This window comes from Poecilia formosa, unplaced genomic scaffold (assembly GCF_000485575.1).
Source record: "Poecilia formosa unplaced genomic scaffold, Poecilia_formosa-5.1.2 Scaffold77, whole genome shotgun sequence".
Taxonomy (NCBI): Eukaryota; Metazoa; Chordata; class Actinopteri; order Cyprinodontiformes; family Poeciliidae; genus Poecilia; species Poecilia formosa.
Window position 1 is genome coordinate 2324543 of NW_006800016.1, and position 12993 is coordinate 2337535.

The window sequence follows — 12993 nt, forward strand, 5'->3', positions numbered from 1 at the left end:
TGAATATCATTTTAAGTTTTACTTTTCATAGGCAAGCAACACTTTTAATTTGTTCAGTTTAGAGTTGAAGGCGCTACATGTACGATTAATTTTAGACCTACTCTTACAGGTGTGTCTTGTATAAATATTTCCACCTCAGTGCTGGTGTGAGAAGTGGCCATATTGAAATCCAGCCACAGGGGGCAGCTGTGAGTTTCTTACACTTTCTGACTTGGAGATCAGAATTATCCAGTTCCGACTGCAAACGGAAAGCAACATTTCACCCGTCTCACGTGTTTTAACTCCTTTCACAGGTTTTCTTCCACAACTGTCCTGTATTTACCTTAGATGGAAAACAACCCCACAGCATGACGTTTCCACCACCATGTTTTACAGTTGAGTTTGGTGAATGCAGTGTTGGTCTTTATTTCTTGTGTCCCCTAAATGGCTTGTAGGAAACTTTAAACTGTACTACTTGTGAATTTATTTCAACTGCCAACTTGCCGCTCTTCCACAAAAGGTTTGTAGAGTGTATGACAAAAGGTTCTGAGCAGTGCATCTCTGCAGCGCCACAGTTTACACCCTGTCTTGGTAGCTTTGCATTTTCCGTTTTTTTTTTTTTTTCCCATTTTTCCATTGTCACTCAAATGTTCAAATAATGTTTTATTATCTAACTCTTCTTAAACTTCACATCTTTCTGAATAACATGTCTGCTGTGTTTCTAGACTTTTGTTATGATCTCTGTTAATGTTCTCTAACAAATCTCCGAGTCCCTCGCAGAACAGCTTGAATTATGCCGGCATTAAATCAGACAACGGTGGACTCGATTTACTAGTTAGGTGATTCCTGCAGGGCAATCGGTTTAACTACATTTTGTTAAGCGATGTCCGAGTAAATGGGGCTGAATCTAAATTTATGCCACACTTTTCAGATTTTAGTTTGTAGAACGTTTATAAAAGTTGATCTTTTCCCTTCTATTTCACTTATTTGTCATGAGTTCTGTTGGTCTATTACATAAAACTCCAATAAAATACAAGGTTTATGGACATTATTGCCTTTGTAAAGCACTGCATTTATTTTTTTTCTGATGCTATTTCAATGCAAGTTAATATGCTTGCTTTAAAGCTTTATACATACACACACAACCAAAATAGACTCAGAAAATATTGAGACAACATTTTTGTAGTCAAAAGCAAACTGACTCTACATGTTGTTTTCACAAACTCACCATGCGTTTTGTTATGACAATCTTTCAGCTTTATTGTAAAAAAACAAGTTAGAATATGAAAAACAACACAAGCCCTGACTTCTTTAACAAGAAGGGGCAATAACAAGAACATTCCTAACATGTACAGTCATCAGCTTCAAATCTAAGGAAATATGTCAGCATGTCGGAGACATTTCTCCATATTAACTCACTCTTACAAAAAAGGAGAGGAAAATACATGAAACGTTTCTTTAGTGTACAAATTTAAGAGAAAATGGTTTTTAAACAGCAAAAATCTACAGTTACAAAAATGTTAGGCAATTTGAACACTCTGCCTCATAAAGGTCTTTATAGGTGCAGAGGACTGAGTGTGTTTTATCTTTTAAAATTCGGCGACGTTGCAGTTTGGGTTTTTAGCCGTTGTATTCTCCAGAGCTCTGCAAGGGAGGTAGCTTCCCCATCCCCCCCGCCACCGGGTAAAGTCCAGGGGGATCGATAGGTCTTCAGGAGCCAGTTTTAGATGGGAGGACATTATTCTCAAAGTGTCCCTGGTTTGTTATATTCCCTGCTGGGAAATATCTGGCCACGACAAAGGAAGAGCCGTCTGACGCTGTGGCCTTTCCCACACCCAGTTTCTTGCTGCTCTTCCACACCATTGCAGTGAAATGTCCTGAAGGTGACACAGAAAGTCAAAAGAAAACACATGAACACACAGCAAGAGTGAAAAACATTTTTGTTTGAAAATTGCTGCAGCTGTGCGCTCAGGCACTCAAGTTCCCCCAAACATTTATAAAAGGGGGGAATTTTCTCTCCAGCATCGCTCAGCCCTAAATCAGTCTCCCTTCCAGTTCTTATCCGTCTTTTTCTTACAGGAAATGTAACATGAATCTTTGCGAATTACTGTAGTGGTTATTAAGTTATTAAGTTACACTGTGTTTGAAGATACAGGCGACTATGTTTAGAAATTAGGGCAGACTGAGATATGAGGCATGTGCGTCTGTCTTCTATAAATATGACAGTGACTTTCCCCTCTGTTTCCCATTGGAGAGACACCAAGTCACACACTGACATTAGCTCGAAAATAACAACCAGCCACCCCAACGCCTGCACAAGCGTGACAGCGAGAGAAAGCGAAAGTGACAGCACATAAGCACAAAACGGCATCGCGGGCGAAGAAGCTGTTGACAAACTGAGAGAGAAAAGAAAAGATGAGATGAGACAAAACATTAGAACAGTGTGAATCTCACCAGTGCCAGAGGAGAATCCAGGGTGGCTGAAGTTGTACTGTTTGACTTCTTCATACCAGCGATCTGCCACATCCTTCCCTGCATCAGCAATGAATAAAAAAAAAAAAAAAAAGCATCATCAGTCTAGAGGCCAAGCAGATTAATAATGGATCATTAATATGGATGTCATTTGGAGCAAATTCCTCCTGGTCTCGTGGGGTTTATATTGATACTTTTTTGTCAGTAATTACTGGGCTGTTTTATCAATATTTGTCCTGTGCTGACATTTTTCTGCAGTGAGTCATAGTGTCTGAGGAAAATAGAGTCCAGCTGTTCAGCTGCACCAACTGGCAGTCAGAACAGAGCATTTACTTTAGGTCCTACATACAGATCCTAACGAGACGTTTTTGTTTTGTTTTTGTTTTTTAGACCAAGGGGAGAATAATCGAATGCATAGATTTAACTTCACCATACTCCAAAGCTTAAACATGTGTGCGATGTTATAAAAATTAGGTTTTATTTGTCTTTACCCGTTTGGTCATAAGAAGCCCATGCCAGGTTTTCTCCACAGCTCCCCCTGCTGGACTCCACACTGTGCTTCAGGATTCTTGTGCTAGCCAGACTTTCAGCATAACTAAAAAAAAAAAAAAAAAAAAAGAGAGAATTTAGTCTTTTTTTTGCACTTTTCAAAACAAAAAGGAAGAAAAGACTGAAGTTCATTAAGCTTAGTAGCAGAAAACATCATTGCCACAAACGTTTTGTGACAAAACATTTTGTGCCACAAATTTTGTTTACATTTTTTAGGCAAAAAAGAGTCTTATTTTTATTTTTTTACATGTTATTTGATTGTCTTCGGAGAGGTACCTGTCTCCTTCCCTATGGGTTCAATAAAAAATATTCAAATTTGCCAGTGTCATGAATAATCTCGGGCTCATTAACCGTATTATATTTTGAACTTTCTTTCACATTAATTGCCTGTATTTGAACTAGTTCTTGTGAAAAAGGAACTTGCAAAACATTTCACTCAAGAGAATACGTAATCCCTAAGTTTACTTGGTGCTACTGATTTAATAAAAGTGACTGAAAAGCAGTTTAATTAATTGCAATTTGAACATCTTAATGCAGCTGCAGTCGAATTATCAATATCACTTGTAATCAGAAACACATGTTGGATACATTAAGTTTGTATCCAATATGTTTAAACATAAACCTTTTCTCTTTAGCTTTGTAATTTAATCTGTGTGCGTGTGTGTGTGTGTGTGTGTGCTGTATCTCACCGAGCAGCCTCTCTGCTCAATTTGCTGCTCAGCTTTAGTGGGGGAGCCTGGTGCTTCTTCCTGTACTCGTTGTGGCACTGCAGCACCTCCTCAGCAAATTGTTTGGAGGCTGAGAGACGGAGACGGATCAGAGGGGGGAACGGTTAGACGTCTGATGACGGCAGGAATGAAACGATACAACAGGGAGACTCATCCGTGACCTCAGAGCTGTGATGTTGAGACTGAATGACCTCACATTGTGAGTAAGGAAACGTCTGCTGGATCATCCCCCTCAACCCGCTGTCACCCCCTTCTCCACAAGGCTACTCAGTGCCTATCACTCACTGGCCTTTTCATGAGTCTCACAATCTCCAGTGCTTAAACAATAGGTACATTCAAATATTTACACAGACTAAAACAGAAGGACAGATTCTGCTATTGTTTACTAGGAATCTAACGAGAATCAAAGGGATCAAAGTATGCCAGATTAAGAGCAGAAAAACAGCTTTTAGTGGATGTTTTTTTACAGTTCAATATATTTTTTGTACTACATTACAAAGATCACACAAGTGATTTTTCTGTCTTGGAAAATTGTAAGTCAGAGAAGATTTGTGTTACAACCGTCAGACTGCAGTCTCCACTTACCGGATTTTCCCATGGTGCTGAATCACTCAGTCCTCGGTGAGATTAATAGTGCAGAGTGAAGTCAGCCTGTTTTGTGCCCGCTCTTCTATCCAATTTGCTTTCGCTCTCCTCCTGGTGCTGGACCTTTAAAGCCGACCCTCTGAAATAGCTACCAATCCATTTGTTTCAAGCCTTTCTCGTCTCTCACACTTTCACAGTCTTCATGTTGCAGAAAGTTTTGCAGTTCCCGTTTAGAAATTCCTCTTGTTGCAATGATCGTTGCACAACATTCGCTCTAAATCAGCATTTTACCTCACTCAGCATAACGTGGAACTCCTTCCTTGTAGCCAAGCGGTCCAGTATCTACATGCCATCAGCTATCTTTATGGCCCAGAGGAGAACACACCCACACCCTTTCATTTCTGCAATTGAAAGAGGAGGCCCTTCAGTCACTGATGACATCATCTTTACGAGACACACTCTCTCTTTAAGCTTGTTTTCCCTACCTAGAGGGGAGGGAGAGCCCTAGTCATGGCAGCTGTGGCCTGAACCACATGGCCATTCATTTCATTTTCACTGCAATGATGCAGCGTTGTGCTGGACAGTATACAGTGGGAGCAAAGAAGTAGCTTCCCTTCTGCTGCTCTGTTTTCAGGTTCTTTGCCATCAACAATATTCTCAAATAAGAGTGACAACCTAATTTTGACTCTCTTTATATATAAAAAAAAGAGCTGTGACTGATCTGACATTCAAGAAGAAAATGAGTCACTATCAATAATACTGCAGAGCAGGATGCAACTATTTGTTTTGTCTGTATGAGGTATGCTACCTCTCGAGAATAAATGACATTCCCAAGATCAATATAAAAAAATGAAAGTGACAAATCAGAACTGAATATATTATTCACGTGACATCTCGTTACTCGGATCTGCTAAAACTGTCTTTATGCGCTTTTTGTAAAAGTTGAGACTTATGTAAATAATCAGTATTAAAATAATACACAACCTCTTAAATTTCAAGATGACTAAGCTCTTATGTGAACCAAACACAGGTGAGCCATAAACCCATGTCAGCAGTCAGTGGTTTCAACAACAACAACAAAAACAACAACAAAAAGCAGCGTGAAGCTTTTAACAGTCTGGAAAATGTTCAGTCTAACAACAATATCAAAAACAAATTGGTGGTTCACTCCAAGGATGAAACACTCAAGAACAAATTGTGCTGAACAGTTTGGAGCAAAGAATGCAGAGCACTAAAACGCAAATGGAACGACAGCTGCACAAATGGGTAGAAGAAAACAAACCAGTTCATTTAAACAAGAGTAATTGGTTAATCGGCATTCCAAGGACAAGGGACGCTCTTCTTCACTCAAAAGACAAGGAAAATAAACCCATGTGGTGGGTGCAGGCCTGAATACTCTCCCACTAGTAGAATAAAGAAGTTATTTTATTAGAATTCATATGACAACATGGAGTAGGCTGAAAGACCCCCAGATCTAAAATGTTAGATCTGGGAATGAAGCTGTTTATAACCCTATATGCTTGGTTTTGCACTTTATTTTAGTTTTTTTGAGCCTCTGCAACACAGCCCTAGAGACAACGTTAGTATCGTACATTTTATAGGTTCTATGTTCTGTTGCTGTGGTTACGGCTCTCGCAGCTCACTGCATGCGCACTGCAAAGCGCTGTCTGTGCGAGAGCAAGAGGCTGAAAACGACACAGTTCTTCAGTTAGAACAACTCAGCTGGCGTTGCAACTTACCCGTTACTGGAGGGAGTAAAATTCATGAAAGAGACTCTTTTCTTGCTGCGCATCTTCACATACCCACACACCTGCATCACACCGGAAGGCAGAAGCATGTCAGAAACCAGTCTTCAAAGGGTTGCAAAGTCATTTCTAAGGCTTTTGGACTTCCGTTGTTTCCCGTTGGGACCCTTTATTCACAAATAGGGAAAGAACGGAACAGGGATGGACCATCACAGGAGTGCTAGCATGCCGAAATTACCATGAGAGCACATTGACAACAATATGCTGGAGGTCACTCAAGATCTCACTTGCCTGAACTAAGGTCATTATTCCAATACCAAGAAAGAGACTCGGCAAAATAGCATCTACACGAGGGAAAAACCTAAATTGATTTTAAAAAGATTAAAGAGAAAAAATGAATCTTGCAAAAATTATCTTGATGATCCTCAAAGATTATTGTTAAGAGTTAAAAAATATATTTTCTGGGAAGCTCCCTGTCACGTCTGATGGTAATAGCATTTTAGAGCAATAACATAATTCAACAGGCAAACATTGTAGTGGTATTGTGACGGTTTAGGGTTACTATGCTGCTTTACAGCCTGAAAATCTTGCAGTAATTTCTTGAGCAGGAGATTTGCAGAAAGTCTTGGGAAAGAATGCTGAGCAATCAGTTTGAGACCTAAACACAAAGTGCTCTGAAAAACTGAAAAAAATGAAAACTTTGGAGTGGTCCAATCACTGCCTGGGCTTAAATGTAATTAGCATGACGTCGGGATGTTAAACAGGCTGCTAATGCTCAAGCTGCCTATAATGTGGCTGTTGAAATGAAGGCTCTTACCTTTCACACAAGACCAAGTTGATACGGATAGCTACTTTCCTCTCTATAGATAAAAATCATGGTTTTAAAACTGCTTTTTGTATTGTGAGTAATATTTGTTTAATGATCTAAAACAATCAAGTGCAGGATATGATTTTTGACATCACAGATTAGTGCATTTCGGACTCTCTGTCCAGGTTTCTTAACTCTTCACATTCGGAATCGGAAGCTTTCCACTAGTGACAAAAATTTTTAAAGTACCATAAAATATTAAATACGGATGTGTTTTAGTGTACTTTTGATGTCTGAGTTTGACATATTACCTTCAGATATGTGCAATGTCCGTGGCACTTTCTCACGACTATTTAAGATGAGTAAGGTAGCGACAGAACACTGAAATTCATTAAAAATGCAGTATTGGAGATTCAAGGAGTAATGTTTTTGGTAAATAAACACGTGTTTATTTATTGTCAATAAACACGTGTCAATAAGATTAAAGCAGGTTCGTTCCTGTTGTTCCGTGAGGCTCACTTAAATAAAAAGAAATCAATATCGCAGTTCTGCTTCTTCTTCCTTTTTATTATTGCTAATTGCAAACAACTTCAAGGTGCATACCGCCACCTACTGTACATGAGTGCGTTACACACTCTGCGTATAGACAGCTTTTTGACTTTCAGCTTGAGCTGTTCAAGACTGAAATCCTGTTGCTCAAGTGCAACACCCAGTGGTTTTAGAATGAACTGCAATGTACAACAATGTAGGTAACTAGTTAAGCCATTAGCCTGAGAGCAAATTAATGGCTTAACTAGTTTCACCTGTGCGTGAGTACAGAGACAGAGCAGCGAAGAGACGGGACAGGTGTGAACTGTATGTGGAGCAGAAACCCAGCCATCATTTCTGTAGTTTGCACAGATACATCTATCCAGCAACAGGCAATAATTTTGATGTGGAAGCTATAAGAAAACCTAATTTAGATATAGATCAATGGTTTAGACTTAAAATTTGTAAGGTAAAAACAAGCAACTGCATATATTTATTTTATTTCATTTTATTTTTTTACTGAGCTGTACTTTGTTTTCAATACATAATTACGTTGTTCTCAAGTGAAAAAGAGTAAATATGAAACATCAAACTTGTCTTGGTATTTTGATCATGTGGCTTCAAGAATGTGAACCAGTGTGAACCAACATCACAAAGCATGTGTGAGCTGTTGCTGTGTCTTTATTTCTTTTTGGCAGTTTTCGTGTCCTGGCAGCTGATGTGGGAGTTCACGCTGTGAATACAATAAGTCATAATCTCAGCGACAGCCTCAAAAAATGAGTCATCCATTAAACCGCATGTAGATTTTCAGCGTAGGCATCAGGCTTAAAGTATGGTCCTCCTCCGATACAGTAAAATCAAATCGGGGATAATTGATGTGTCAATCATTGTGTTAATTCATGCAAACACCAGTCTGCAAGATCTTAGTCTGCAAACTAAGATCTAATTGTGTTACCCATAAACATGCAAAGGCTAAGATGGCTATATTTTCTCCTCTGGATCGACAACTTTTGTTATTTACTGTGTTATCAGTGGAGTATAAACCCGACAGGTGTAATTGTCCGACTTACCACAAGGTGGAACTCTTAGCAAAGACTCCACTTTCAGAACGCCGGTCTCTTTGTTAATGGCCTCTTGGTTTCATAATGTGAGTGACACGGTGGGATTCATGTCGAAAGTCAAGCCACTTGAATTCTCATTAGCCTGATATTGCTATCTTAACAAATTGATTTCGTCCTCGCCTCCCTCCACCATCTGGGGTGGTGATGGGACCGGACAGCTGGGGGGAGACATTTACAGAGTGGTCTTCAGATACTCCAACTTCACAGCCATTCATCTTAATTCTTCCTAATTGTGGAAGGTGTGTATTTCAGCGTGAAAGTGTGTGTGTGTGTGTGTGTGTGTGTGTGTGTGTGTGTGTGTTTGCACGTGGAGTTGGAGCAACTCTTGCGAAATTTATAGAGAGAGAGCCCCTTTTAGAGAGAAGGCACCGACATTGATCCATGCAGATATTACATCATTTATCTTTTCACGTTGGCTATATCTGCTGTAGTTATTGCTTGGCTCTGCTCCCTGTCAGCTGTCACAGCATTCCTGCGCTTTTCGTCTCCTCCCAATCACTTTCCCCATGCCTCTCATCTCTCGCTCCCTCCCTCCTCCAATCAGTAATTTTCTTTTTTTTCTTCTTCTTCTTCTTCTTCTTCTTCTTCTTCTCACCTGAAGCTCTTCATAAAATTCTTCCTGCAGATGTCTTATGAAAAGCACTCAAAAATATTTCCTGGGCTAAAAATAATTTTCCACTCCTGCCACGACTGTGGTGGAAAGTGGATTTATTGCAACAGAAATGTGAAATAACTCTTACGCGTCCTGTAAGTGCACTTGGTTGCATATAATTCCTCTTTAACGGTCCCAAGGGTGGGGAGGTGAGGACCTTTTAATAACTCCTTCCATTCACCTCCATCCTCACACGGAGGCCTCGCTGAGGGATTTAAAGTAAGAGAAAAGGAAAATGAGCGAGATGCACAATTTTTGGAGGGAGTTGTAGAAGCTCGTCCTTTCTCTCTCTCTCTCTCTCTCTCTCTCTCTCTCTCTCTGGAGCAGCACTCAAGAATTTGACACATCAAGAAGCCTTTTATGGTGTCATTAGTGCAACTGTTCCACCGAGGACAAATGATTCTGTGGGTTAAGAGGAGTTAATCACCTGCCAGTCAAAGCTCAACACGCCGCCTCTGCGGATGAGCCGCTATACAAATCTCATCATATTAACAGAGCCTCAATTAAGCAGACACAGGCTGGGAGGCGCGCACAGAAACAAGAAAGTGACGGGGCGAGGAGAGCTGCGGCAGAAATAGGAGGAGACGGAGACAGCGAGCGGAGCTGGACGACTCCTGTCTGACACTAAGAAGCAGAAATGTAATGTCTTAAAAGGCCATCGCAGTCAATAAACTTCCTAATGTGCTTAAAGCAATTACAGTGTCCGGAGAGGAGAAGAGTGCATGCAGGATATTAACCTCGGTAACCCGCTCTATCTGGTTCGTAATTAAATTATCCTCACATCCTCATTCTCCAACGGATACACATGCACACACACACACACACACACACACACACACACACACACACACACACACACCCCAAGCCCCGCACTTATGCAACTGGGCGTTTCTGTGTGGTCACAGGATGTTTTGAACCGCAACTCTGCTGATGGCCTGCTTTAAAAGCGGAGACGACGAAAAACAGAAGATCGTGGATAAGAACACCAGTAAAACCACAACTTAGAACGACGTGGATTTGAAACCTTGCAAAAGGCTATTCCTTGAACATCTACATGTTGTAGTACAAACACAAACTCCAGTGCATTTTGTTGAGATTTTATTATAGTAGAGCAACACAAAGTAGCAAATATATAGCACACTTGGTGGTGACAGCATCATCCTGAACAGGAAAAGCTGTTCAGGCGTGTAAAACACTGGGGACTGCGATGGAGGGTCGCTCCACAGCAGGACAACCCGAGTAGATTAAATTATATACATGCGTCAGAATGGCCCAGTCAAAGCCCAGGCATCATCCCATTAAGAAGCTTGAAGACACTTTACCAAAAACCGTGGGAATGGGAAGAAATCTCTGTCTATAGGCATTAAACTTACCCTAAAAGCCTTGATTCTGAGAGGCTGGATGCAAATGCGTGTCACGTTTTCATATTTTTATTTAGAACAGATTTCTTATACCTCATAATTATGCTGATCTATCACAGAGCTCTTTCAGGGGTGTCTTAACAAGAAGCATCTCAGGCAGAATATGACTATTCCCAGCAAACATCCTTAAAATTAATTTTCATTTAACAATACACTTGTATTAAAAACATCAAAGAACAGATTAGTCTCAATGGCTGCATGGCATATTTTTTTTTTTTTTACCAATCTCCCTTTGTAGAGGTTGCCAAATACTGTTTTTCTTTTTCTTTTTTTTTGAGGGCATTCCTTAGCATATATAATAATAGGTGTCCTTTAGGTTGGTTTCTTACAACACAAACCTCACGTTAAAAGTAGAAAGAAAACACAGCACTTCAGCATCATTGGAGAGAGGGCATATAATCTACTTTAACCAGGGTGGAGGGCAAGATGGTGAGTGTCAAAGAGCTAAAATTTCAGGAGCATTTTTGGAGAGCTGTTGTTGATTTTCTTGTAAATAACTGGATGCTTGTTTTAGATTTTTTAATCTTGTGCTTTCATGCTAGAGCCCTGAATGAAAGCAATAAACACTGTATGTGTAGCTACGTGAATGATCTTGAAGTGACATAGAATGTAATTAGAATATTTGGGAAATATTTTGTCTCTAGTGGCAGAAAGGCATACATGTTTATGTATGCCCTTTTATGACATTGACCATAATTACATATATAAAAGCCATTCTGCTTTTTCACCTGTGTCGGCCATGTCCTTTCCCCTTTGCTGCTTTCTGCAGCCTTGGGGTCAGTAAATCTTTCTGACATTTGACTCAACTTCTCTATTTTCTTCTTCTTCCCTCCCTCCTTCTCCTTAAGTTATGCGTGTTTCAGTTTAAATGTGTCCGAGCAGTAAAATTAATAAGCTCTCAAAGCTGATTTAATGGCATTTAATAGTTGTCAAGCTGAATGTTTTTTGAAGGGGCGAAGGGAAATCTTGACACTCAGACCCTAATTATTGCTTCTGAAAATAACTACCACCCTTAAGCAAAGTGCAGGGGCCTCCCGACGGACGCTCCTCAGCATCTGGGGCAGCTTTTGTGGCGGGGATGGGCAGCGTGCTAATTCTCAGCTCCTGGGTTTTGTCTCTTCTTCTGGTCGGGTCTATGTCGTCAAATAATGTTTTCTGACCTTGCCAATTCTAAAGCCACAATCTTGGTTTAAAAGCTGCAAAGTATGAGTTTGATTGTTCCTGTCTTTTCGTTGTGCGTGTCTGTTCGAGTGAGCGATGTGGGTATTATTTTTCCAGGTGTGGATTGCTTATTATGCTTAGGAGGTTTCAGCTGCTGTTGCGAGACAGTACGGAAACATAGGCTGTCTGGAAAGAAGATGCTTGCCCATCAGGAGACTATCAATGACACTCACGCACCACCAAAACCGCCAACATCTGCAGATGGAAAGCAATATTTGCTTCCAGTCCATGTGAATCTCATCCATCTGCATGCATGAGTGTACAACGACACCCTCTGCATGTGGATATACTTTGCAGGTATGATTTTTACATATGAATTACAGTTCGTCACCCTGCTGTCGTTAGGTGTCATAAGGGGCAGGGAGTGCGTAAAACAAGCTGTTGGTACATCGAACACAGTCAGTTGCAATCCTAGCAGGAATCACACCACTTTACAACCACTTCTCACAAATCCATGTTCGTGTCCTTGAGGTGTTTGAGCGTCACGTGGTAGTGATTATTTAATAATTAATATCGAAGCCATTGAGCAGGCTTAATTTTCAAGCATAGACTGCTGCAAAATCTGAAGTGGTTTCTCGGTGTGTTAACCAGTAGAGGACGATGATATTAATCAGTACGTGTCGAGCTCTATTCATGCTTCGCTCTGCAGCGGCTGTGCGCTGTAAACTGATTACCTTCTCGAAGCATCGAGGTAAATTAGGAAGGCATAGATTTAATGAAAAGTATAGTTGTGTTGTCCTGATGTAATTCACACAAGAATCTTAATCATATTGAGGAAGATGTTATCTTTCTTCCAGCTTCCAGCAAGTGCAAACACGAATACCGTGTTGATCGCAGATGGCTTCGAGGGTGGACAGTAACGAAGTAGCTTTAGGAATTTTTTTTTTTTTTTTTTTGTAGTATACAGTTCTTTTTTTTTTTTTTTTCCCCATTTTTGAGCATGGATTTAATCTTTGTCGATGCATTGCATAGGTGACACCAATTAACCTCGCTGAGCCATAGGGCGTTATGAGGAAGTTAATTTAAGTTGAAAGGATGCTCATGGCAATGAGGTGTCAAAAAAGGCAAGGACAAAACTACAACGTCATTGCAGAGACTTCATATTGCCTCATGTATCAAAGGGGTTTATGGTAACACTGACGTTCCTGTAACGTGTATGCGAAAATCAGCCAGAACCCAAAACG

At 40.3% G+C, this 12993-nt stretch overlaps 1 protein-coding gene across 1 annotated transcript; it reads right to left on the minus strand.

Moving 5' to 3' along the window:
- Positions 1–1213: 1213 nt before the first annotated feature.
- glipr2l (GLI pathogenesis-related 2, like) lies at positions 1214–7267 on the minus strand. Its single transcript, XM_007556242.2, has 7 exons — positions 7178–7267; positions 6053–6123; positions 4314–4714; positions 3690–3798; positions 2943–3046; positions 2434–2511; positions 1214–1856 (listed from the first exon to the last, which is right to left on the minus strand). Exons 3-7 carry the CDS (start codon positions 4324–4326, stop codon positions 1690–1692), a joined length of 471 nt encoding a protein of 156 aa, XP_007556304.1. The 5' UTR covers positions 4327–4714; positions 6053–6123; positions 7178–7267; the 3' UTR covers positions 1214–1689.
- Positions 7268–12993: the final 5726 nt, after the last annotated feature.